The 27,337-nt window shown below is 49.6% G+C and overlaps 1 protein-coding gene across 13 annotated transcripts; it reads left to right on the top strand.

The window, feature by feature from the left end:
• The first annotated feature begins 178 nt into the window (after positions 1-178).
• On the top strand, positions 179-26,457 carry LOC134151970 (uncharacterized). Of its 13 annotated transcripts, none has more exons than XR_009960937.1 (6): positions 180-356; positions 3,535-3,655; positions 4,175-4,454; positions 15,362-15,452; positions 18,162-18,342; positions 26,137-26,457. XR_009960937.1 is itself a non-coding variant. In XM_062596939.1 (4 exons), exons 2-4 carry the CDS (start codon positions 3,553-3,555, stop codon positions 4,828-4,830), a joined length of 690 nt encoding a protein of 229 aa, XP_062452923.1. In that variant the 5' UTR covers positions 188-356; positions 3,535-3,552; the 3' UTR covers positions 4,831-5,297. The 13 variants fall into 13 exon arrangements, 2 of the variants coding, with proteins under 2 accessions (XP_062452924.1, XP_062452923.1); XR_009960938.1 differs by lacking the exon at positions 26,137-26,457 and adding an exon at positions 24,576-24,729; XR_009960934.1 differs by lacking the exon at positions 26,137-26,457 and adding an exon at positions 19,852-20,519 and having other exon boundaries at positions 183-356.
• The last annotated feature ends 880 nt before the right edge of the window (positions 26,458-27,337 follow it).

Here is a 27,337-nt window from a genome sequence, read left to right as displayed (position 1 = left end):
TTCAGGGGTTTGTCACTAAGCCAGCAGCACGTAACTTCACTCTGAGACCTGCAGCCGTTCTGCACCTGATGCAATTTGTGCCGTAACTAGTTTGTTGAGTGGGGACTCCCAGGTCTATGAGTTAAATCCTAGGTGCTGCTGCCAAAAGCTGTCAGGGCTGGAAGTGCTCAGTGATCTGGACCTGAGCAATTTGGGCTACGTGATGTCGTTTTCAGCATGTTCCTGACCAGAATACGCTGACCGAGCTGGAGATGGGATTCTCGGCCAAGCAGGAGAGCAAGAAGGGGCAAAAGCTGGGAGGCCCTGGGCCGATTCAGATGCAAGAGCTGTGACGACACTTGGGCAGATGAGGTCTGGTGAGTTATTGAAATTTCCTTTTTATTTCTTTTACTGTTGCTGTTTCTTAGTGATCTAACGTCCACAAGCAACTTGTCTGAGCTGTTTTATTTACAATTCAGAATTTCTCAGCAATGTTTATTTCCTATTTAATCAGGGGCTCGCTGCACAAAAGCTAAAATTATGGATGCTATGCTCACTTGTTATTGCTAGCAAAAGGATAGAACTCTTGTAATGCCCAAGTACACGTGAATTTTCTCTAATAGATGTCTTTGGAGGTATTGCTTTGTGTTAAAATCATTTGAAGTAGAGCTATTTATGAGTTAACATGCACAATGGTGTCACATGCATGTGGGGTTGCCTGTTGCGGGACAATGTTTTTAGTAGCATCAGGCTGCTCTAATGCACGTTCAGAAAAAGGCAGCCCTGAGTGTTTGGCTGAGCACAAACTGCGGGTGCAGCGCAGCTCTTGTCTGGTGGTGAGGGAAGTGCCAAGGAACAAAACTGCCCCAAGGCAGAGGGGGAAGAACTGGGACACCCAACAGGGGAGAAGCAAAGGCAAGCTTGTGCTATACGTAAGAGCAGTTGTAGCTTGCTGTGTTTATGCTCTCTGCTTTGGCTTGCTGCCTGCAAAGGTGCCAGCAGCCTCCCCTGGCTGCTCAGGGCATCCTTCGGTCCGCGGGCGCCTTCCGTTGCTCCGGAGGAGCTCCACCTGATCGGTGTGCTAACCGGCCACAACTCGACGCAACGTGCCTGCCCTTTAGGTAGCTGCTGTATGTTGCCCAAGACAGGGCCGGTTTCACTGCAGGGAGCAAAGCACACAAGCATGTGCTTTCCAAGCTGCGGACTGGCTCAGAAGCTTTTGCTTTACAACTGTGAAAATTGTCTTGCATGTTCAACAGTGCTGTAATGGGTGCAACAGCATTTGCAATCCCAATCAGCCAAAAATCTCTGCAATAATTGCTGTAAGTGGCAGTTGTATTAAGTCAGTTTTTGTTTGCATTACACAGGAGGGAAGTGCAGGGTTCAGCAGGGATTCCTGCAGCGGTCATATCTGTGAGGAGGAATGCTCATTAGCCTGTTTATCTCCCCCGTGTGTGCAGAACAGATTGTCTGCGAGGCACTTGTCAGCATCAAGTTGGCACAGGCACTTCTGCTGGGCTTGTGGCTGTATTTTCTAGAAAGACACAGAATAAGCTCTTTGGAAACTCCGATACGGACAGTTTATTAATTTGTCTGTCTTCACCATCAGTGAATGCACTGCAAAGCCCCAGACAGGCCTCACGGTTCAGTCAGGGGTGCAGTTGATGGTGCTGTGAGTTAATTAAGGATGAATTGCAGAATGGCTAGGGAAATCCTATTGCAAGGAGTGGTGAATGCCTGATTGCTTCTTGCCTCTTCCAGCTCCCCCAGGCTAGTCTGCTCCTCTGCTAGGTGATGCCTGTGTTATCCCGCGGGGTGAGCTGGGCATGCTTCTGCACTTGTGCTTTTAGTCTGAGCGATGCTTGCAGTCGCTTGTGCAGAGAAACTGCAGTAACGTGGCTGGAGCCCTCCCAGGCTGCGCCCAGGCAGCGAGCCGAGAAAACGGGCTCCTTTCTCTGCCTCCGGCTTGGTGGGTGCAGGTGACCCAGGAAACAGCATGAGGATGACTGTAGGTGTTTGAGGGGAAGCGGGGGACAGTGCAGGTGGCTGAGCTGAAATTGCAGTATCCTCTTAGAGAGGAAACAGTGCTGACTTGGGGCTGGCAGCAGAATGATGGGACAGGCAGAAATCCCAGTGCAGCTCAGCACACAGAGGTGGAGACACTCGCCTGGGAGTGGGGGAGAAATGGCGCAGAGCTGGGCAGCCTCACTGCTCGGCCCCAGCAGCTCATCCCTCTCTGCTGTAACGACTGGGAGTAGTACCTGCACAGCGCAAGAGCATTTATATACCAGGATTCTGGTCCACAGTATGAAGCAGCCTCTTTGCAAAAGCTTTTTTAGCCCTGGGGCCAAATAAAATCAAGTATCTCTTTGAATTGCAAGATACAGGGCTGGTCAGCTGGAATGAGTCATTCTGCCAGCCAGGTTCCCTAGTGCTAATTGCAGGAGGCAATGCATTGAACTGATGGTGTTTGTGTAATTATTCACGTGAGAGCAATCCTTAAGGTATGCTTGTCTGAAATGCATTTAAAAATATCCAATGATAGAAACTCCACATCTTCTCCAAAGAAACTGTTCCAGGGCTTTTCTTTCTGGTAAAATGCTATTTTTTCCAGGCCTAACCTGTGCTGGCTTTGCTGCAATTTGACACTGTCTGAGATGAACATGGAGGGTAGATTGTTTTTTGCTTCATCCTTTTGCGTATTTGAGGATTTGGCACATCTCCTCTGCCTTCCCTTCTCCAGACTAAACATCCCCATTCAATAGGGCACAATCAATGCAATCAGATGGGTACAGATTGAAGGTGACTGTTAGTTTAATGTATTACTCTGGTCCCTGGGGTGACACATGGGTGACATGATGAGCTGAAAAGGTCCTCTGCTACATCTCTCTAATGTGTCTGCAGATGCAGCATGTATTTCACAGGAATTTATGCGTCTTAAATGGCAAACCTGCACTTGTTTAAAATTCCCTATTTGCAGTAAGTTTTTCCATGTCTGTTTCTCCTTCTGGCCTCTCCTCTGCAATTAGAAATGCTTTGCTGAGATGTCTTTAATGTTTGCTAAATTATCTCATTTGCTTTCCTTTTGAAATGGATCTAGTTTGCTAACACATGCTGCTTGCTGCTCTACAGTAGCAAGGGCTTTTGCTTTCGGCACAGAGTTCTTTAAGTGATGTTTGTTTTCTTTACGCAAATGGATTTCTAGCAATATATCTTGCATACGCAAAGTCTCCCCAATGCTATGGGAAACCAGAATATGTATTAGATTAGATGCATGAACTGAAAATTTTTGGTTGCTTTTTCATTTGAGCCTAGCTGGGGTACACGGTAGCTACATTAACACTTAGTGGTTTCCAGCTATCAGAGTTTGAAAAGCTACTGCCTAAAACTTGTCCACACAGCAAAACGGGTTTCTGCAGCCTGGTCTTTGCCCCTGCAATCCATTAAAGCTAATGCTCCCTCTCCCCCCTTTAACTCCCAAATGAGTTTTCCCTGCTGAGCAGAAAGCTGCTGCCTTTTGTTCTGCTCTTATCAAGGCTGGTGCCTCCTTTACAGATAAGTGGTCTGAAACGAATGCCATCTGGGTGCTGGCAGTGCAGCTGCCCGTGGAGCCGGGAGTCGGGAGCGAGGAAATGTGTGCGCTTAACAAATGCTCCATGTCACAAGCAGAAACCCGGTGAGTTTGTCTGGTGAAGCTCCCTGTGGCTTAAGTGCATATTAATGACAGCTGAAAAATCCCTAAGATAGCTCTGTTACGGGAGTGCAAATCCCAGGGATTCTGCTGGGGGAAGGGGAATGAAAGCGCGCTCCGGACCGCCTGCGTTACGGCCCCCTCCGTGCTGGGGAAGCGTCCTGAGCGGGCGCCTGCGGCCCCAGCGCCGCCGGGGACAGCGGGACACGAGGAGCCCGCGGAGGGTGGGCGGAAGAGCCGAGCGATGCCGCGGAGGCGTGCGGGGCGCCGCAGCCCCGCGGAGGGGCGTGCGGCCGTCACCGTGGCCTCACGCTGGCGGTGGACCCCAAGCCGCCCGTCTGCATCCCGGTGGTGAGGGGGCTCCGGATGATGCTCTGGGCACCACGAGCTCCTGATCCCCCCCGAGATGCACAAGTTAAAGCTTTGGGTCGGTTGTAGGAAGAGCTACATCAAAACTTAATGCAAGTAAAACCTTTCCTATTTTTTAATCGGATAACTCTGGAGAGGAAAGCAGCGTCCCACGCCCAGGGCAGATCCCCGCCGGCCAGGAGATGGCCAGCACGGCGCCAGGCCCCGAGCCGGGCTGCGGAGCCGCCGGTGCGACGCTGGCTGCGGGCAGGCTCGGGAAATCTGGGTCAGATGGAGCACAATTGGCTACAGAAAAGGTTGTTTACCTCAGCGGTGCCTGCAGCAGCCGTAATAATATATGTAAGGATCAACCCCCTGATCAGAAGTCAACCTCTCGCCAAGCAAGGTGATAGGAAGTGACTCGAGGCAACACGGGGTAAGAAGTATTTGCCATTTTACACTCAATTATCTGCAGGTTGGTTTTTTCTGCTGTAGAAATTCAAGGCCAAAAGCATGAGCCTGCGATCGCTGGTGAAGCAGCAGTAGATTATTTCTTCGTGGTTGGTGTTTACCCGCCGCCTGCCGTGGAGGCGTTGCTTTCTGCAGCCGGGGAAGCCGCTCCTCTCCGCGATGGCTGCCGAAGGGCGCGGGGTACCTGCCGCTCCGCTCGGCCGGGCGCAGGGCCCTGCACCGCTGCCGCCTCGCAGGGCGCCGCGGGGGCTGCCGAGGCGGTGCCGGAGCAGCTCCGCTTGGCGGGGCGGGTGGCGGAGCGCTGCCCCGCGCTCCTGGCAGCTCGGCAGGGAGATTTCTGACGGCTTCGCCACTGAGTGATGAAGCGAAGTAGGATTTCAGGAATAGTACCCTAAAATCATCAACCTGAATTCTTCCCAGCTCAGTGTTTTTGCCATTGCACCTGAGAACTTCGGGTAAAACCATACAGATCCAGAAACACTGCAATGATCTGCAGTTTCCCTTTCTGCCTCTGGTTATGGAATGACCTCATTTCGAAGGGTCTGAATAACTCGCTTTTGGCCCCTGGATACAACAGTGACTGAATGATACTTCTTCCCTCCTTATTTATATTCCCAGCAATAATTATTCTTGTCCAATCACAGCATTTTTGTCTTTATGAGAATTTGGTCTTGTGCTCATTTCCATTCTGAAAGTGCTGTTTTCTGTTTTATTTTTAATTGAAAGGCTGGAGGGCATATGCAATGAAACTGTGGTGTGTGAACTGTAACTTGTAATATTAAAAAAAAACCACCTTGCTTTTCACGAATTACTTGTTTTCTAATCCAACTATAATTCCAAATTTCAGTTATCATGATCCAAACAAATGAGACCAAATCAGAGGATGGGGCGAGGGGGGGAATAGATGGGATATGTTTGTGTTTCTTTAGATAAGGGAAGCAATGTTCTGTTATGCAGAGATACAGCTCTGATCTGCAGTGCTTTGGAGGTAATGCAGCACTCCTGGCTTAGCCTCGTGCAGAAATATGCATGCTGCATACCGTTAGCACCACGCATCCCTTTCGGGGTGAGAGCCTGACCTTGGCCGGCTGCGCCCCAGGAGCGGTGTCTAGCGATGTGCAGTTACGCTGTGACTTGCAGCCCTGCAGAGCCGGGGGCACGGTTCCCAGGCGCCCCGACGTCTGTCTGCAGCCCGCCCGTGCCCAGCTCGTGCGGCCACGCTCGGTGCGGCCGCCGGGGCAGCGGTGCGCTCGCTGCGCCCGTGCCAAGGGCAGCGAGGGGTCCCGGGGCCCAGCAAGCCCCCGGGAGCGCCGTCAGCGCTCAAGCAGAGGGGGGCTGTCGGCGTGTGCAGCTTATTAAACCCGTGAGCAGAAATAGCCTGTAGGGCTGCTCTGCCCGCGCACGATTCCCACCCTGGCACGGATGGCGTTTGCTTTCCTCCCAGCTGAGCTTTGCTGATGTTCCCCGTCTCCTCCCGAGGAGCAGACCTGCCTGCTGCATTCTCGGTCTTTCCTCTTTCCAAGAGCAGGTTTTGAATTCCAGGTTGTTGAGAGCCAACATGTATTCCCAAGGCAGCACTAATCTTCGCCCCTTGTTTTAACAGGGATTGGGCACAGCAGAGCCCAAACACGGAGCTGCTCCCTCCCTGCATCTGGCATCGGGGTCTGTAAACATAAATGTGCAAATGTGCATAAAAGTCTACCTGTCCTTGCCGTGCAAACCTCTTGCTCTTGCAGTGGAGGATGGAGGGCTGCTGGGGAGGATAGAGCGACCTGCCATTATTGCTAATAGAAAGGATCAATAATATGAAACATATCATCCTTCTTCATTTTCTCATCATGTTGAAATCAATATGCTGTCTTGCCTAGAGGCCTCTTCTGAAGGCTGAACTCATTCATTATTGCACACTGTCCCCTGGATTTACACCAAATGTTCCATTTCTCCCATAAAAAATGGGCCACATGTCAGTGTTGCTGATGCCATACTGGGCTCTAACCTCAGCCACAACACCAAAACTATTCCATGAGAGTGTCTGCATTAATGATTTATCCAACAGATCATGCACAGTGTTATGAGTCAGACTGGCTGCTTGTCACTGCAAAAAGTGAGGAAAGTCTGGCTGCTTGGAACTTTAAAAAAAACATGCGTTTCTAAGAAAAAAGTCAAAGGGCAAGACATTCAAATAACAGTTATTAAGGAATAAAAGCTTAGTAAATTCTGAAAGTTTGTGTCGGTTTAAGTTATTGCATCAAGCTCTTCCTCTGGAGCTGGTAGAGGATTCAAGGATAGATCTGCAAGCCCCAAACATGCAGCAACATCTGGACAGACAGAATAGAGAATAAATCATCAGCGTTGCACCCTTTCCCTAGGTCCTGTCTTGCCTTGTGTGACAAGCACTCTTGCCTTCCTTACTACTGCCTCAACGCCCCTTTATCACTCTGTTCAACAGTATTTAGCCTCTTTAGGTTTTTAGGGGGGAAAGTATATCGGTTAAAGGCAATGCGTGTGATGTACATGGTTGCCTGGGAGTGGGAAGTGGGGGACACACTTGTCCATCCCCCTGTCTTTTGGTGCATGCTGTGTGAGAGAGGAGGCCAGGACATGCCTTTCCAAGGGGCTCCCCCAGGAATGCTGGAGAGTTGGCAGCTGATAGTTTCCGGACCTGTGTGCGTGCTGTAGGTGCAGCTGTCGCTGCTTAGGCAAAGTTAATTGCAAATTCTATAACCTTGTCCATCATGTGAAAGGTTTAAGAACTGTACTCATTTGATAAGAAGTCACTTGCAATATCTCTTATTACTTGTTCCAGGCTCTAGTTATGCTTATCGGCCCATTTTGATGATTAGTGTTGTGCGCAAGGCTAGGGCTAGTGCCGTGTCCAGGGCGAAGGTGGAGATCTATCACTGCTAGCATCAGAGGCACCTAATGCAAGGAGCAGCATCGTGACAACTGGCGACAGCAGTTATGTGCTGGTGGTGCTTTCCAGGCCACCCTCAGCAGGGTCTTGGACTTCTTTTTGGGATGGCTTGGGCTGCGTTTCCAGCAGTACGAAATGTCCTCCGGGTCAGCAGTGACCATCCGATGCTCTGTAGGGACAGAGGATGGGACTGGCGCCAGGATCAGGATACGGTGGCAAAATCTCCTGCCTGGCAGCACCGTTCGTGGGAGCTCCAGGCTCCCTGGCCAAACCCCTGGCCAAGACCTGGTCTTGTAGACTGTGCAGAAGGAGCAGCGTTCGAGCAGCTCGTTGCTGCTCCAAGCCAAACATCAGCCCCTTGTGCTAACCACCACCTCTTTTCTAATTCCACTGAGTTATGAAAAGGTTTAACGAGTGCAATTTTCAAGAAGTTTTATAGCCTTAAGATCTTGAGACAGTTCAAACCATCATATAGTATAACTGCTACTGGGGGCATGTATGGAGGGGTCGTCTGACCCCTTTTGCCTGAGGAAGCACTCAGGAAGATCTGTGTCCCAGCAGACCTGCTGATTTGCTGCAGTCTGCACAGCTATGGTGCAGGTGAAAAGCAAAATTACAGGAAGCTAATAAACTGTACCATTTACTAACCTATTAAACACATTTTTAAAGCCTAATTTGGCTACCCAACCAGCAGAAAACAAGGTACAGAGAAAAACTGCCTGAAACAACTGCCGTAATGTCATTATGTGTGCTTGTATGAAAAAGCTGAGGTGCTATTAATTTCCAGTGCATAGTTTTATCTTCCTAGCATATTTTTGAAAGTTTTAAAATGTTTATTATTAGATACACTTTTTGCTTAACAAAATTCACAACATTTAAAAAATACATTTGTAAGTAGATTAAAAGTAATATGTTTCTAAAATGCCTCCTTCAGGCTGTGGGAAGGATTTCAAAGTTAATAGGAAAATTTGCTTGTCCATACTGCTGATGTCAGACACTCCTGATGGTGTAGCACATGTCATTGCATTTTTTTAATAACTTATTGAAATTCAAATATTGTGTTCACATGTGCTGTCATTGTCAGTTAAGTGCATCATCTTTCACTATTTTTCTATTCCTCTATGGGGCAAGCATAGAAATAAATTCCAAATAATAGAGCATATAGCAGCTATATGCTGAAATTCTCTCAAGAAAATGGTTTGGAACTAAAAACTTTAAAATGTAATATTGGAAAACCAAAGAGTAGCTTCCCAGGACAGTTAACATTTTAATGCAATAAACAAAGGGATCATCTCAAAAGACACTTTCAAAGTTGGAAGAACACTTTCTTCCATGGTACTTCTTCTTTTGAAGATCTCAAATAAAACCCTAAAGGTCTAAATGGAGACCTAGAGCTCAGCCCGCAAGGCAGAGGTGTAGAAGGTACCGACTCGTCTGAGAGGTCGCACGGTCCCTCCTGTCGGTCTAGGACCAGGCTTGTCGCTGCGAGCTCCTGGTCTTCTGCGGTTCACCATCAGGAAAATATGTATATATTTATAGTGCCTTATTGTGATGTCTTTCAAAACATAGAAAAGGAGTTGTTAAAAATAAATGCTTCCAGCATGATGTGCTCTTACAACATCATTACGTTACCTGGGGAAGCGAGTGATTGTACCAGTGGGGTTTATATCTGTGTCCTAAGCAGGAAAGACTCACGCGCACATGCACGAAAAACAGTTTAAAAGGCCAGACTGTGGCAGAAGAAAATCTTTTGAGTATTATCCTATTATGCCTAATACTTGAAAGATCAAAATTTCCCAGCTAAGGGGAGTACAGTGACCTGTTGTAACTGACGTTTTCTCTTGCAAGTGAAATTTCAATTCTCTGTGGCAGCAACAGAAAAAAGCTGCCTGCTACCTGCTACTATTAGCTCTTTTTGTAGAAGGCAATTGCCTCTAATATATAAAGAGACAAGGAAGATGAGTGCCTGGAATCACAGATTCTATGATTCTATGTTTGCAAGGCTTAGGTGCTCATAAAGCTTTACAAACAAAGGCAATCCTGCAAAAGCGGATGCGTCCTGGAGTTCTGCGTGTGTTAGAGGCATGCCTAGCATCATTTAAGGATCAGTGTCTCACTGCAGGGGCACGGTGCAGGCACGCCTTGGGGACGGCTCCTGCGGACCTGCGCGTCTTCCCACACACGGAAAGTAGCACAGTCTTAGATGTTCCCGTGAAAAATCACAGCAACCTCCCTCCCCTGCGAGAGCACAAGCTTGCGCGACTGCAGCCTGCCGCTCGCCGGGGTGTCCCTGCCCTGACACTGGCTTGGGCGGAATTTCGGGTCCAGAAAGCCCATGATTGACAAATCTGGAATGCTATGCTACAGAAAATTAGGGGTTTTGCAAAAGGAGGGAAGATGCGGGTGGGCTGCACATGGGGAGGGGAGGAGAGGAGGGGGTTGAGTTATTCCAGGGTGCACGCGCGTCCCCTGGGGTGCCCTCGCCCTGCGGGACTCCCCGCGAACGGCACGCTTGCAACCGGCTCAGCCGGCCGCAGGGCACCCGCCTGTGCTCGGGGCAGGACCGGGTGCTCGCGCTGGGCTTGCTGGAGGCCAGGCCATGGGCACAGATTTTGGCAGGAGATAAACAGAGACCATCCCAAACAACGCTTTGTATGTGGCAGACATGTCCCAGTATGTTCTAGTTGTGTACAGGTATCCCTACTACTTCAATATTTATATGCAGTTGATGACTTTTAATGTTGCAAAATTACTCCAAGTATACTAGCACCTGTGCTTTGTTTGCTGTAAAATACTGCTTTGCGTTCCTGGATGGCACCCACCTAATCAAGTTTGTATTCGATAAATGCCTGACATATACGTGAAGGGAAACAAAACATTAATAACATTCTCTGTTTTGTCCTTTCAGAAATGAGTTATGTGAATACTTATTATTAACAAACTACAGGAAAATGATAGCCATGTGAGCCATACAGAGGCAAATTATACAGGCAGAACTAAATTCGCTTGCACTCATTAAATATCTCCAGCATTATTGTCACAGGGCTTGACCAGAATATAAATTGATGAATGAGCTGCTGCTCTGAATTTGGTTTTAAACCACACAGTGTATCATGCCTTTCTAATTGCTTGCGAATGCATGGGTGCCTGCCCCAGCTGGGACACGAGCCTCAGGCTCCCTGCAGACGCGGTGCTGCTGCCTCTGAGCGTGCCGGGTGGCTGCGGAGCCTGCGCACCCCTGCCTTTGCATATCTGCTCAATTATTCATAGTGCAAACCTAAAAATAAATACTTGCTGTTGGCCAAAAGCATGAAGGCCGCTTCTAGGTCTCCAGAGTTTACGCAGAGGCTGGTAATGCCTGTCCCAGTTGCTTGGCAGAGCTGTGCTGCCCAGGCAGGTCCCCTGGGAGATCGTACCTGGCCAGCAGCAGCTGGTCCTCCTGAATATTAAGTTAGCGCTAGCTAAGCACGAACAGCGTGAGTACCGCGGTATGCATCACAGGAGAAATGGCAGCAGCCCTCGAGATGGCCCATCCATCCCGCTGCTGCTAATTTGTGTCACTTAATCTCTGTGAATGCTAATGTACCCACATCAGCAGGGCTCCTGCTCCTGTCACAGCAGTCAAGTTCAGCAAAGAGGCGAAGATAAAGTGCTGGTCTGCAAGCTGCATCTCAAGAGAACTGTTGTAGTAAATTCGGTTATATGTTCTTGTCCAGATTAAATGCTAATAACCTTCTTCAGGCTACAGATCTTGCTTATGAACTTCTGTTGCAACTCCTTGTAACCGAGCTAATGTATATTATTGCCCCAAAATCTGGAATTTGTCACTTGCTTTTTCAAACCTCTTGCTGCTGTATTTACATAAGCAATGTCACCCTTACAGGCTAAGTACTAGATGTCAAAGATGACAAATTTTGATTATTACTATCAAAGATTTTAACATCCTCAGCTTATTATATATGTTGCTCTGCAACCAGAGATAAGAGAAGGAACCTGTTGAAAACCAAATGACTTTCAAATGCGCTAATGAGTTAAGTGCCCATTTGCTTCTGCCAGGACATGACATCTTGCTGTTGAGGTAAATAATAGCGGGAGTGCAAATGTCAGGTTTTTAGCTTTCTGGGGAAGTATGTGTTGCAAGCAGTTGTGTCTCCAGCCCTGGAGAGCCCCACTAGCCAGCTAGCGCCGTGCCCGGGGAGCAGGCTCGGTGCCCGGTGATGGGCACAGGGCAGCAGCTGGGGTGGGAGGAAACAGCTGAAATTGCACGGCTGTGCCTGCAGGGCTTGGTGCCGGCACGCGCAGCGGGGTCACTGGTGCTCGGCTGCAAGGGGCCCGCGTCCCGCTGCCCCGCGGACCCGGCACATTTGCTGCAGAGCCGTTCTTGCAAGCAACCCCAGCCAGTGCCTGGCGGGTGGCCCTGATCCCGTAGCTGCTGTTACGAGCTGAAATCGTCCGCCGCATTGCTAGGACAGGCCAGGCTAGGAGAGGACAAGCCTGACCTTATCCAGCCCACGCAGACTCTGCGATGCCGCTCTGCTCCTGTGTCCCGGGGAAATGCATGAACTGAGAGTGACCCGAAAGCCGTAGAAGCAGTAAGGGCGCTCCGTGCAGAGCTTTCCGCCGTGCCAAGGGCGGAGGGGCCGTCCCGGAGAGCCCCCGCTGCAGGTGCACGGATCCGCAGCGGGCGCAGCAGATGCTCTGGCTAGAGCATGGTCGTCGTCACGCTTGGCGTTTACCCGCAGGCTGTTGTACCGGCCTTCCCTGCAGTGGTGACGGCTTGCTGCTCGCCTCGCAGCACAAGGCTGGCTGCCTGGAGGAAGCGCTGCAGCACGGACTCTTTTGCACATTTTTTTGAAGTTATTGATGCCTTTTATTCTGTTTCTGGCAGTAGAGCTTTGTACCCCAAGGCTGTAAAGTGTCCTTCAACCTACAATTAACCTACTAGTAGTGTATTTCAAAAACGACCCTCCCAACTCCTCAGCCAAAAAAAAAGAGAAATCCTTCTAATTGAAAAGGTGGCAATTAAGCACACAGGGAAAGGCAGAAACAATAAAATCCAGGCTGTAAAGACTGGGTGATGCCTTATCACAGGGTTGCAGGCTGGAGTAGGAAATGGACTGAAATAAATATATGGAAGATGGAGGAGTCACAAAATGGGAGTGAGAGAGGAGCTGTGCTCAGCCTGGGCTCCTGCCAGGCCCAGGAAACAAATGGTGCCAGTTGCATGAGCTCAGCACCCACAGATGTGGCCAGGCTCTCAAAATTGCTCTGTTCCTATTTGCAGCCGGTTGTTCAGGAGAGCGGAGATCAAGCACGCTGAGTGCTTTCATAAATCTGGCCACTCAGCTGCAGAAAGCGGTGCTCACTCTCCCTGAGATGCCTTTGCGCTCAGAGCCATCGCAACCCCGCTGCAGCCCGCCCGGCGCGGCTCTCCTCCTCGGGTCCTTCGGCGGGGCCAGGCGATGCTCGCGGGGTGTCCGGGCCTCTAGCACCGGCTGGCCCGCGGCCGCAGCGCCCGGGCGCGCGGCTCCCGCCCCGCGCAGCCCCGCGCTGGGACGCGGCGGCGCCAGGGCCGCGGGCTTCCCGGAGCGCTGCGCTGCAGAGAAGCGCAGGCACTGTCGGACCCAGAGTCAAACAGAAGAAAACTGATAGCTTTTAAAAATTCATGGTTGTGTTAATGCACTCAGGCAAGTGTAATTAAATGTGCAGAGACTCAACAGTTCTTATCAATACTTCGTAAAACCTGTCACTCTTCCAGGAAAGGAGCACCCCTGCAGCCCGCTCCTGCCACGCAAACCTGCAACCCCCCGGGGAGCGGAGGCAAAGGCTGGGGAAGGCGCCTGCTCCTCCGCGATCCCGCCGCGGTGCCTGGGGCCTGCCCGCCCCTCCGGGCTGCCCGTCCGCGGGGTCTCTCCGGCTGAAGGCACAGGGAGGGCGGAGGGGAAGCGCACAGCCTGGCTCCCGCCTTCCCGGCCACCGCGTCGTGGCTGCAGAGCGGCGGCCCCGGCACCGCTGCGGCGACGGGGGCTCCGAGCAGACGCCGTGCGGCTGCTTCCCGGCGCTGCCGGGCACGGCAGGAGCTTGGCTTCCCGGCGCTGCCGGGGCTCAGACCTCGGTCGGCTGGAGGGGCTCCCCAGTCCGGCGTACCGTTGGTGCCGGTGGCCGAGGGAAACCTTTTCCTCGGGGTTGCTGCACCCGGATGCTTGCTGCCCAGCATTGGCTTTGGCACGGGGCGTTTCCAGGGCCTCTTCTGCGCTTGAGAAGGTGCTGGAGGTGCAGGGCCAAGAGAGCCGCCGGCCTCGCTTCGCTGTGCCCGGGTCGTTGTCTCGTGAGCCTTTGCCTATCAGAGCAGAGGCTCCCTAACTGGAAACAGCAAGTCTCAATTTTAAATTCTGCAAAAAACAAAACCCAGGGGAGAAAAACGCCCCAACTTGTAGGAAGCAACTCAAAGACTGAATAACTACAAGATGCGACATCTGTTTGCGTTAAAGCAAGCACCTTGTCAAAGACAATAATATGCATGGATGAGCTGAGAAGTAATCAGCAGAAGAATGGGCGTTAGGGGTGTTTCGGGGTCTCAGGGGCTGGAGAATGGAGAAGTTCAGCAAACAAAAAGCAGTAGCATCTGTTTGAGGCGGGTGCTGAGGTTTCTCGTAGTCTGGGCTGTGCCAGGATGAGGGATGGCCGTGGCACTACCCGAGGACGCGTTAGTCCCCTCCAGCAGGGAGAACTGATCCCTCCCTGGATAGTCCTGGGTCCCTATGGACCCGTCACTGTAGCTGCTGCTGGAGGCCCTGTGATACCTAGGAGCAGTGTTTGGACGCTGCCGGCGCCACGACCGAGTGTCGGATGACGGTGCCGGGCAGTGCAGCGCCCTGCGCGGCGGGACAAGCTCGGGCCGGCCCCGGCGTCGCGGGGAGCAGCCGGCTCGCGTGCGTGCCGAGGGGCCTCCGTCCCCGCGCCGTGGGCGCCAACGTGCACGCAGCACCCTCCGCTCTTGCCCGTTGGCTTCGACGCCTGCAGGCGTTTACTCGGCGGCTGCATTCCCGTGGGAAGACAGAGCCGGGACTAGGAGGACGAGCGCCGAGCTCCTGCCGCGCCAGGGCTTTCCGCGGGTTTCCTCTTGGGTCGCTGCTGCTGAGCTCCGCGCCGGGCGGCCGCAGCCCTGGCAGAGCGACCTGGGGCACAGCGGGAAAGGGAGCCTCCGCCGGCACTGGCGCAGGACAGCTCGCTTCTCCTATGTTTGGGAAATCACGGGAAATCCCTTTGCTCAGCTGAGGTCTAGCCTTCTCACAACAGATTTTGAGTACCACTGTAAGTTTAATTTATTCCTTTGTGAAGTTAAAATAAACATGAGTGAAAGAAAAATAAATGCTGTTACTTGATATAAGACTAATGACATGTTCTCCAATTATCTTTAGTGATACAGCCATAATCAAATTTACAGAGAAGCTGCATTACTCAGTGCAGTTGACAAGGATGCAGTGAATTAAAATTTATGCCTGCCTTTTATATTAATTTAAAAACAGTCAGCTGGCGCTGGCAGCGGATGTGCTTATCAGGCCTCAGCATGGGATTTGCTAACATGACAGCCAAGGTGTTCGTGTTGCCAGAGTCTCATCCTGCCCCTCACCATGGAAAGAGCTGCTATAAAACCAGGAGAACTTAATCGTAGTCCCCCGTGCCGGTGCGTCTCGGCGCGGTCCCTGCACCTTGCAAGTAGGCAGGAAGCAGTGAAGAGCCTCCACGGGCCTTTCTTCTGCCTTGCTCTACTACCCTGTTGGGTGATCTCTATTCCACCTCGGTAAGAAGTCAGAGGACCCAGCACCCATTGCTGATAACTTCTGGAATTTAGTAAAGCACCTGTTTTTTGTGTTTGTTTGTTTTATTTTAGCAGAAATAGGAGTTGGGGTGGGGAGAAACGACAGTTATTTTAAGTGTCAGTTTTCCCAAAACAGCTCCCAACCCGCTTGTCCTGCATCCCAGCTGGAGCCAGGCTGCTGTGAGATACCACGGAGCAGAGGTGCTCAGCAGCACTGAAGGAACCAGGTATTAAAACATCTCTAGCACCTTACGTGATGCTATTCAGTTCTCACAGTCAATCCAATAGCAATATTCAAAATAATTTCGGTAGAGGAAAAATATGTGCCTTATCACAGAGAGCAATGCTTTGACAAGGAAAACATTTCAGAGCATATTTTTAGAACAGAAAAAATCAATCTGAATCTTACGGGTTGTTTTCATCACATGCCCTGAGAAGTGAAAGGGGGAAAAAGGATCAGCATTTTCGCTGTGCTCATCCATCACTAGCCACCTTCAGCAGGAAGTGGATAAACTCGGCGGACGACGAGGTTCAGCGCGTCCCCGGCTCGCGGGCTTGCTGGCAACGCCTTTGCTCTGCTTTTACGAGCTGGCCGATGCCCGAGGGGAGCAGCCGCGGCGCTGCCTCGCGAGGCCGCTTGGCCTCGACCGCGGTGCTCGCCGAGACCGCGCGGCCCCCGTCGCGGAGAGGCACCGGAGGAGGGGGCGAGCGCCGGGCTCCGGGCGCATCCCTCGGACCCAGCGCCCGGGGGTGGCCCCGGAGCAGCCCTCGGGCCCGGCCCCACCGGGTCTCGCGCCCCCGGCGAGGAGGGGTTAATACACACCTGCCCCTGCCCTCGCTCTGTGCATGCAGCGCAAATTAGGAGGCTTAATTGTTTCAACAGAGATTAATTACATGAGTCACTACAGCAAATCTCCAGTTCATGCCATGCTTTCTAGTTCATTTAATTCATTACCCCCCGTGAAATTCAGTGGATTTCTAAATAGAATTGCTCATTTAGATCACATATGTCCCTTGCAACATCAATCCTCCACACCTACCCGTTCCCTGGATTTTTAGTTGCTGTTTTTGCTCACCCAGCTCTGCACGGCTGAACGCAACAAAGCAGTTTGATTGGGGCACGTGGGGCCTGGGCTGGAGGAGCAGCACGGAAAGCTCCTGGCTCCAAATTAAGACACTAGATCAAACGTCGGTTATCCAGCTTGCCAGCAAACTCCCTGCGTGGAAAGGGCGGGCTGTGGCCCCTCAGCCAGTATACCCCATAATGACACCACACAGCCCGTAATTCCGGATTTTCATAAATCGTCCAATTTCTTTGTTGCTTCCATGCTCCAAACCTGGGCTAGGGATGCTTGTCCTCTCCCCGTCCAAGGAGTCTGGTGGCCATGCTGTGTCCGTCTGTGTTCCCAGGCCTGGTTTTTCCTCTTCCAGTTTCCCTGTGGGCACGAGAGAGGTATATCGTATGAGACACTAGCCAGTTGTGCACCCCCTGCAATGATTCCTAGAGAGCAGTTCTTCACACTTCAATCTAGTTCTGTAATAGAAATAAATGGGAGTCCTAAGACTTTTGGATGTGATCTAATTAGTTTTACTGTGTCTTCCATACTCAGCAGGCATGTATCTTAAAAGCAGAAGGATTAATACAAAGGTATGTGTTAATAGGAAATCCAGACTTAAAGTAATGCAAAATGACAAAGATCTGAGAACGAAGGCAGGCTTTTACAATTGCGAGGTGAAGCTGCAGTGCAACAAGTGCACAACCTGCCTGTTAAAAGTGAATTATTCTCATCAGCCAGAGGCCTTACCTCTTGTTCAGATAATGCTGGATTGCACATTTAATCCTCTAGAGATGGACTAAAGACTCACTGACATTGCGAAGGGCAACAAAGGCAGAAAATGACCATGCAAAGCTTATTTGAGAGTTATTGTCAGGCTGGTGCACACTGTCACTTGTTCCAGCACGTTTATTCTGTCCAGTGCTGCATCATGCACAGAGTTTATAAGCTGACCGCTGTAGGAGTGCTTGCACTGGTGCAAATCAACACCCTGTGTCAACAGAGTGACTGTGCGCAGCCAAATCTCACTGGTTTCCAGGTCAGATGTACATACTGGTCTGCACTGGGGCTAATGTACGAAGCGGGCAAGAAACCTGCCAGAGTGGACAGGGAGAAATCTGCCCCAGCAGGGCTTTATACCTGCTTTTCCTCAGGTGCAGGTACAAGTTATAATCAGGTGCATGAACAAAACATCAGACTCAAAAGGAGATTTTGGAAACAGTAATTATCCTCTCATTGAGCCCTGGTGGCCTCTTTCCATTTCAGTCTGATACCACTAAGCGGCTGGAAATGATTGTAAATTAATTCTGTCATTGTGAATTATTGATGGGACGGGTTCTTAAGGAGTCAAGGAGCCCAAATGTCCAAATCGTCTGCTGAAATGTTCAGGGGAGGAAGGGAGGCATTTTCTTCCTGTTCAGCTATTTTGCAACTTGAAGGTATATTTCCTGTTTTAAGGGCTTGTAGTGGAATTCAGGTTTGGGTTCTTTTATATAGCCCCTCTACCTTTCTGAATTTTTTTTCTTCCATTGAAAGCTTCTTTTCTTTAACAGTTGATTCTCAACTTTTCCATACTTGCTTATAGCTATCCTCCCAGAGGAATGCAGCAGCAATTAAAGGAGTGATCTGGGAAAGTCAAACACAAAGCAACAACCACAGGAAGTCTTTTCTTAGATGCAGATCTCTCTGACTTTGATTTAGTACACGGTGAAGATTTTCTTCAGCTTAATGATACTTCTTAGGGTGTGTGATAAAAACCCGCAGTAATGGACAGACACCGTTCTCAGTTATCGGTCTGATCATTAGCATTTTGCTATCATTAACCTTCACATGATAAATTGCCTGCTTATAAAAAAAAGATCTGTCTTTGTCGATCATTAGCAGGTCTTGCTCTGGACAAGGATGTGGAAGCAGGTCCAGGCGCTCTGCAAACCCGGGCTGGTGTTTGCTTTGTCTAGGAAGCAAACTCGTGCCCTGCCCGGTGGAAGGAGCCGGACGCGCAGCGAGGCTGCCCCACCGCCGAGACTGCGAGAGCTTGGGAGGCGGACCCGACCGGTGACAGGTAAGGGTCTGGCCTCTTTCCTCTCGCCTACGTTTCAGCTATCCGGGACTTTGCAGAAGCTGCCTGTGCGCAGACCCGGCCACCCCGGTGCCGAGCTTCGCGAGCCGGGATTTGCCGGGCTGCTGGTCACAGATGCCGTCCTGTGCTGGCAGCGCTGAAGAGCGCAGGAAACACTTCAGCTTCCAGGGAATTAGATACACGTTTATTTGGGAGTCTGTAGTACACAAAGCACTTTAATAACCATATTCATCTAAAGGCCACATCAATAGAAATGGTACTGCCTGTTCCCTATTGAATGCCAGTTAGTGGGGAACGCTGTTATTAACATTTAACAGGAGCTCCAGGTCACCTTGATATAATCAAGCTAACACACAATTTAATGGCTGTTTAATTAGATTTACCATAGGGAAGATGCCATGTAAGAAAGTTACATTTCTAATTTCAGAGCCTGAGATGGTGACTGGATTAAATAAAAATGCAAATAAAATATTGCAAGTCATAGACAAAGGCTAATTCATTTTCCCTATTGAGTATCAGATTTCACTGTGGTTTGAACGGATGTCTCTGCTGTTACCTCTCTGCAAGTGTGGGGCCCTCCCCAAAGTGCTGGGGGGTGTCGCTTTTAACCTGCAACAAAATCCAAGCATCCATCGATGGGTGATTTTGCTCGTAGGTGACTTGGTCTTTGAGCACCATGCTATGAGGCTCTCATTAAATCACAAAGGGGGAGCCGACCCCTTGTGCTCTAATCGGGGCTGAAACAGAAGAAAATGAATATGCCTGGTTTCCAGAGCAGTTTCCTAATGCAGTGCAAGCTGGTGTCCCTGCATTAGCGAAAAAATAGCCCATATCCATCTCCTACCAATTCTGATACCTTCACGAGTCTGAGAGAGACTCCGAGGAGCATTTTGTGTAACTGCCAGTTGTTTCTTCTTAGAAAATAAAAGATTGAAACATATCACTATAAAAGATTTGACACTTCTCTCAATGGATTTATTAAAAAGACCCCTAGAGTAGAGAGTTATAAAATCTGATCAAGTCAGCGGTTCCAGCTGTGTAATTGATATCCATTATTTTCTATTGACTGCTGTGCAGGACTTCATTTTCTGTAGCATCAACAAAATTCCCTTTCAGCCTACTACGGAACTACCCTGGGGTTCATCAGAAAACACCGCTGCTCAGCAAACAGGGAGCATAAATCCCAGGAGAGTGCCCAGGCATTTCCCTCAGTTGCTTCCCATAAATACACACCTTTATCCTAATCTACACTGTTTTGCAAATTATTACATTTGCATAGGATAATTTTACATGCAGCTATGGCTGCACTGCAGAAGAGAGATGGGGTGACAGCCTCTTTTCCCCGACGATACGATTTCTTCTCATCTGCTTCATTTTTATGGCAATTTTATATGCCTTACAGAAGCGGAATTATTACAGTAGCAACTCTAGTGGCACAAAGCAGGCAGAGGAAAGCTGTCACCACAAAACCCGACGTATCCATCTTTTTAGGGTGGCTTCTCCGGCTAGCAGCTCTGTGCCGGTCCGGGAGAGCCGTCGCGCCTCGGGCAGAGCCCGCAGCCGCCTGCCCGCCGTCGGCACTGCCAGAGCAATCTCCACCAGCGACAGGGCCACCGTGCAGCTCCCTGTCTGTCTGTCCTACGCGTTTGTCTGCCGTCCGCCAGGACCCTTCTTTCCCGATTCCTTGTGCTCCCGGGCGCGCGCCGTGTTGTGCAGCTGCAGCAGCCTCCCGCCCCGGCAGCGTTCCCGGGCGGACGACGCCTCTCCTCCGTGCTCGGCTGGGCTGGAGGGTGAGCGGCAGCTTTCCCTCCCGGAGCAGCAGGCTGCTGTTCAGCCCCTCGCTGAGAAACTCACTTAGAAACTGGAATTATTTTTGGTGGATATTGTAGTAATGGAGAATAACTGGGAGACTGATAGTAACTGTCCTAACGTTGTCAAACATTGTAATAAGTAGCTGTGTATTCCAGATCTAAAAGCGTATTTTTCTTCCTTATTCTGCTTAACAAATATTTGTTGCTGATAATCATTCATTTTGTGGAAGACAGTGAGATAAAACAGTATGAAAAAGAATGAAACAACATTGTGTGGTCCAGAGGCATTAAGAAACAGCGAGACTGGGGGAAGAGTTATCAGTGCACCATATGCAGCTGGAAACAATATTTTCCGGAGGGCCGAGTCTCCGCTGGGGCTCCGGGTGGGCGCTGATGGGCAACTGGAGGGTTCGTCGCCCTAGCAAAGACCCTGTGCGAGGTTTCCTCCCACTGCTGAAATGACTCCTTTTGCAGCAGGGAGGTTATGCGTGGATTTTTTGCAACTGATATGCACAGTCCCATACTAAAAACCAGACTGTTCTACTAGCTTTTTTTTTTTTTTTTTTTTTTTTTTTTTTAATACTTTGTTTCTCAAGGACCAGCGTAGCCATTTGCTGCTCCATCAATTAATGTCAAACAGCAGCAGCCGTGAAGCGTGGGTCCTTTTGAATCGCGGCGTGCACATTTCTCACACGTTTTCTAGATACATTGCTGGAAAGGCAGGAAATCAGCAGCATCAGATGGAAAATCTGCCAGTGCGGAGCAGAGGGCTTTGTGCCGTGCCCTGCAGCTCAGTGCCCTCGGACACGGTTCTCCTTTCACAGCACTTTCCTGCCAGGCTGGCAGTGCATCTGTGCCAGCTTTCTCCTGGTATTAGGCAAACCAGTCATTTGTCCCTCTTCTTATTTGATGCTTTTCTATGCTGTCGACCTTCTGCCCCTCCCTCCTGCAAATTATTTGCTTTTCCAGATGCTTCGCTGTTAACTTGTACCATTTTGTTTCTTTTTTTGTTCCTTATCTCTCTTCAGGAAGGAGAGGGATTACCTCATTTGTACCACCTCAGAAGTAAATCCTCATTATGGATTTGTACCTGGGGAGTAAGAAACTGATTTTTTCACTCCCAGCCAGTTCTGAACAGATATTTGAACATAATTGCTCAGTCCAGGGGCATTTCACTTGTCTGATAACCATAAAAAGTGCTTTTATTAGCTATCTATTTGAGGTTGGGACTATTTAGAAGATATTTATGGTGAAGATATCATTGCAGAAAACTAGAACATGGGCATCAGATTTATGTTTTTATTTCAAGGTGGAGCAAAGGGAAATGTCCTTAAATCTATTAAATGTTTGATTGGTGGTGTCAGGCTCATCCCCGGTTCAGGCTACACATGGACGAGGTAAGGGAGCACTGCACTGCCCTCGCAGCGCGCACTTTGGTGGCACTCTCTTCCTCTTCCCTTCCTCTCCTTTTCCTCACCCGAGGCATGCAATCTGCAATAAAAAGCCTGGAGGCAGGATAGCCCAGCTTTCCGCTACCTGTCGTCTGGGACACAGACTCGAATCAGGATCAAAAGTAGCTGCTGGTTCTGCAACGCACTCAGTGCAATGCAGTTCTATCGGGCTGTCAGGATGGTTTGATCCCCATACAAAATCCTTTTGCATATTCCCCCCCAGCACACATGTTTCTCAGGATTGCCTCAAATCTATCACAAGTTGTCTCCTGAGGTGGCTAAAACCCAGCAGAGATGAGTAGCAGTTATTTCCTCTGATAGTCGTGAAGCTCTGATGTGCACTGGTGGACACTAATAGCATTTTTATTGAGGATCCAGAAGGTACCTCTAACTTCTGTCTAGCTAAACACACTGCTATTCATAAGGCTGAAATTACAATATGATGAGGCCCTTTCCTCTGGGCTAATTGCTGCAGAATGAAATAAGGGCCAGAATAAAATGTGGTCATCTGCTAAATTGCTCCTGTGCCCAGCCATCAGCCTGTTTACTGCGGCGGACGATATATTGATTGTTGCAGCTTTTGAATGCTCTAGCTCTGCTGAAAATCGGACAGTGACTCCTCTGAGATTTAATACTCCTGGTTCAAAGCTTGTTTTCCATAGCTGGTGATGGCTGACTATGTGAAAATAAATTCAGAACGACCAGTGAGAACTCTCTAGAAGTGGCAATTACGTAATCCAATTTTGCAAGTTACATCCAGATGTTTTCACATCTGCCGATAAGCAGAAATGCTTGACAGGTAAGTCAACAGTCATGGTGCTCCAAGACACCTGGACTCATGATCTTGTGACTTTTTTTGTGTGCCTGTGCCTTACGCTGTTTTTCTGCTAGCTTTGGAGATAGCAAGGAACCTTCACTCACACTCTTAGCATCCAGCTGCTGGTAAAATTTTTATGAAAGGGCCTTAATTATACATGATGAATGACAGCTCAGTTACACAACTCATCTCATGGGTGAAGAACAATTGTTTAATACTAGATGCTTCAGTGCAGAAAGCTCTTTTCACACTTGGCCTTTTAGTCTTTTTTTAACCTTTGAACTCACCAACAGAAGATGGGAGAATTGGCTTGAATAGGTTGTACCACAGACAAGTCCGGTGGAGTCGGGGGTCCCGTTTCAAATGTTATTCTAGATTCCCTTAGACTATATGCGGGGTGGATGATGGGCAGCTCTGAAAACCTGGCTGGCCATCCAAACCAAGCCAACCAAAGGGTTGCATTTGCTGGCCCGCTCTGCTCAGTTCAGGAGCTGACGCTCCACCCTGGGCACCATCCCTCTGTGCCCAAAGCCGTCGAACTCACACCAAAATGCAGCAGACGTGGTGCTGCAAACTCAGCAAGCTACATTTAGGAACCTCGTCTGCTATTCTTTGGGTGCAGATATTGCAGGCTGCATCCTATGATGCAAGTGGAACTAGGAGAATGTAAATGGGATTAAATCACCAAAACTGAGGCAGAGGGAAGGGCTCCTCCTGCAGGTAGTTAATATGCAAGCATCAGATTGCTCCCACGTTTTCCTTTTGCCCGGCGTATGGCTCAGGAGGGCCTGTGCTTGTTTTAATTTGAGAAGACGCTTGGCATGTGGGTCCTGGGCCCCCAGCACCGCTGGGACTTGGGCCATGCGCTCCTCTCCGACGGCTCCCCCGAGCGCCCTGGACCCGCTCCGAGGAGCCGGGCAGCGCCTAAAACACCTTCTGCGCCTGCGGTCGCAGGAGCTCGGGCTGAGAGGCCGCCTCGGGGCTTGTGCCGAAATCAGCCGCTTTGTCCTGCACGGATGGATTTCCGGAGGGCCCGTCTTGTGCCGAGGGGCAGCCGGGCGGTGTTCCCGCATGCCAAGGGGCAGCCGGGCGGCGTTCCTGCATGCCCAGCAGCTCTGCCCTGCACCATCATGCTGCTGCCGGCAGCTCGAGTATATCAAATACGTTGTAGTGATGACCTTAGAGACATGTCCTTGGGCTCTTAAAAGCCTATGCAATCACCCCAGGGCCTAGATACTTACAATTTTTTGTTGCCCCAAATCTATATAATTTTCTAACTTTCTAATAGCCTATGCATAAAAAAGCACTAGAAAGCTGTAAATCATCCTGTTTTTTTAAGAGTGGACTGAATCTAATTCATAATTTCCTTCATCAACAGTTTCTGGTATAAAGAAGAAGATAGATTAAATTATGTTTGACTGACAGATTTAAATTGAGACTCCTTTCTGCAGCCTCCATATCCATGCTCTAAATAGGAGGCTTGGGATTAGGGCCATTAAATTACTTAGTTTATTGGAAAAATAAAATATCAGGAACAGATGATGATGAAAAGAGATAGGAACACAAACTGAAAGACTGTTAAAAAATGATTAAACTAAGGTAGCAAACGAAATAGAATAGCACTAAAACTAGATGACACGTAAGAAATTCTCTCAAAGCGGCAGTGCTGCGGCTGTTAAAATACAGAGGTGTGAAGTCAAAGACAGATGAGCTTGATATTGCCAGGAGCCTGAAGCAGGCTTTTCTTTGCCACCAGCAGAGCTGAAGGTCACATCCTGGTGCAAAGTACATTTAAAAAAGGAGAGAAACAAAATGCTTTGGGGCATTATATGTGTCAAAAATTGCATAGCTTTTATAATTATGTAGTGCAAAGAAACAGGCTGGAAGGCAAGGCAGCCGGGCAAATCCAGGGGAAGCTCGATGGTGACCTTTCATGGGAGTGGACTGCAAAAACACCTGCATTGCTCATCTGTTTGGCCAATGTGAGCAGACCCTTTTGTTGCTGATGAATGTGGAAACTAAAAAGATGTTTTGAAAATTATCTAAATTCCAGGGTAATTGTGCTAGAGGACTGCTGCAAGACTAGGTGCATCCCCTTTGCTCTCACTGAACAGGGGTTTGCTCTCTTCTCTGCAGGATGCTCTAGAAATCACCTCCTCTAGCAAGAATTTCTCTCCTCAGGCTGCAGCACAGCACAGCTCAGCACAGCATTGCACACTGCCTTGTGCGTGCACAGTCTTGCACACAGACTAGTGCATGCACAGTCTCTCACCCAGCCTGTGGCCAGCAGGAGACGGCGAAAGCGATAGAGGAAATTAAATGCAGGCCATGGAGGGAGTTGAACCCTCTGCTGCCCTTGTTGCAGGCTGAAGGCAGTAATGTGCTCCTGCTTTCCATCTCCGTTCACCTCTCCTGGAGAACAGCCCCCCCATAACTGGAGTTTTCAAGATTGCTGCTGTCAGCCCTGCTCCTGCCGCCCTGTTTATCACTTCCAGCATGCCTCCACCAAGCCCCATGTCCAGGCAGAAGTACATCTCAGTCTACGGGCTTTGAATAACTTCTTCTAACCACTTTGAGTCTTTGCGTCTGTATTGCCTCCCTCATTCTTTCCAGTAATTACATACTAGACCATGGAAGGAGATCAAATTCTGCCATCTCCTTTGAATCCTGGAAATTGCCTCTTATGGTACTCTTGAGTCTCTTTAAAGGAAACAAATTAAAATGCTGCAGCCCAGATGATTGCAGGTAAAGCCGTACATCAGAGGACCTTGCAGTTTCCAAATAGCCCTCTATATGGCCAGAGAAAGATTTCCAAGAGATTGATTTCATATAGGGTCTGGGGAAATTCCACAGCTCCACAGATAATCTATCACCTGCCCAGAGAAGAAAGATAATTTCTTTGTCTTATTCTCGGGCATTTGTTGTGGTTGCAGGAGGAGCAGCAGTGCAAACAGTTTTTCCTGCTCATGAAATAAAGCTAAACTTAGATTGAATGAGCATCTTTCAGACGGTCCTTCCCCTCCTGTCAGGGTTCATTTGAGTCCGGCTGCTCCCCCAGCAATGTGTTTCCGTTGTGCTCGTACAGCTGTGATGTCTGCCGTAAGTTATTGCCCGCTTTCTTTTCGTCCTTTGCTGTAGGTTAGTTATTGTGATGAGTTGCTGGTTCCCTGGAACCTTTCCCAGCGAGAGGCCCCCTCGGAAGGGCAGAAGCTCTGGAATGTCCCGTGTGGCACTTACAGGAGAAGGGCAGGTGGCCACTAGGTGACAGCATCGGTCTGCACGGGCGGCGCGGAGGGACGGGTGTCCACCACCCAGGAGGGGCAGGGCTCGGACCCGCGCTTCGGACCCGGCTTTCAGGGGCTTCATTACATCTAAAATGAAAGGGAAGAGTTTGGATAAATGGTGTAAGAACACATTTTCTCCTACAGGAAATCCCCATTCAGGGTCCTGTTGCTGTTGGCAGCCTGATAAATATTTTGCATAGATACTAAAACAAAATGTAAATTAGGAAAACAAAATTGAAATCAAATCAAAACACCATATTGTGCTAAGATCATTTCTCTTGATACCAGGAAAGTTTGGAATGAACCATCTCGGGAATATTTACCCTTTCTATATCTGAATAGAGAATTTCATTTTTGCATTTCTATAAAAATAGTGATTCTCATTAATACCATCTTTCTGATCTTGCATTCAGCAGTCAGTAGTGCCAGCCAGCACCGTGGCAGGACGCAGGCAGAGCTCTGCTCTGGGAGCACGGATGCCCTTCCTGGGCAGCAACGAGAAGAAGCTGCTGGCTGATGCACACAGAGGTGGGTTAGCAGTGCACCGAAACCGTCAGGAGCACGGAGTGCACCAGCCCATGCGGATTTACCCAGGTTCAGCTTGCTGGGACCCCCCCGCCACTGCTCCCATTGCACGGTGAAGCCACGAGGAAGCGACACGTGTCTTCAGGGTCTCGGCATCGCTAGGGACATGCGATGGGCATCTTGCCAGGATCGCAGGCGTCCTTCTGTGTCCAGCTTCGTCATCCAGCCTGCGGCCTCCAGCGGCAGTGAGTCAGGCCACAGCACCTGAGCGTGCTCTTGTTGTGCTGCACGGCTTCCCCCGAGGCCCCGACATGGTCCCACGTGTCCTCACCCCCGGCCGTGCAGCTACATGGCAGCTACGGCAATGCATTAACCATCAGTGCAGCAAGGCACCGGGAAGGAACAAGTGGATCTGGCAGGCGGGGTGGAACAGCCCGGCGGTGAGCAACCCTCATGGCGTCCCACTGAGAGGGGCTGTTTAATTTTCAAGGTTATTGATCCTTTTGCCAATTTTCAGAGTAGCTTTTCATGGTCTCAATTAGTGCAGGTGTTTCAGTAATTATGGTGAACTGGCAAAGAAAAGAAATAATATTTTGTAATGCTTAAACTTGTTAAATTTGGAACCTTAAAACATTCAAGGAAATCACAGAAACCCCAGATAAATATTCTTCAGTCTACTTTATTATTTCTCTGTAGAGAAAACAAGCTCAAGGAGGGATGAATCCAGTCCTTAATCACTTAACTATAAGAGGTAGCTGAAGAGAACATCCTGATTTACACTGCAAGACAGAGCGCTGCGACCGTGTGCCCTCTGTGATTTGCTATAGCAATACATGCAAAGAGGGCCTGAAGAGGAGGAGGTAGAGGGTTTACTGCTGCTTTGCCACTGAAAGTGCAGAACCTGCCTGCTTTAGGAGACTGCAGAGATGAGAGAATTATTTATACAGCAAGAGGGAAAGTGAATGGCATTTTGGACAGTCTGTTTCAGCTGCTATTATTAAATCTGCTCTAACTTCAAAGACTAATATTTGGGGTAAAGGAAGCCTTGGTTACCATTCAGCACCTTCACGCTTTCAATTATTGTCGCTG

This window comes from Rhea pennata, chromosome 28 (assembly GCF_028389875.1).
Source record: "Rhea pennata isolate bPtePen1 chromosome 28, bPtePen1.pri, whole genome shotgun sequence".
NCBI classification, from domain to species: Eukaryota; Metazoa; Chordata; class Aves; order Rheiformes; family Rheidae; genus Rhea; species Rhea pennata.
This window is presented reverse-complemented; position numbering and strand designations above follow the sequence as displayed.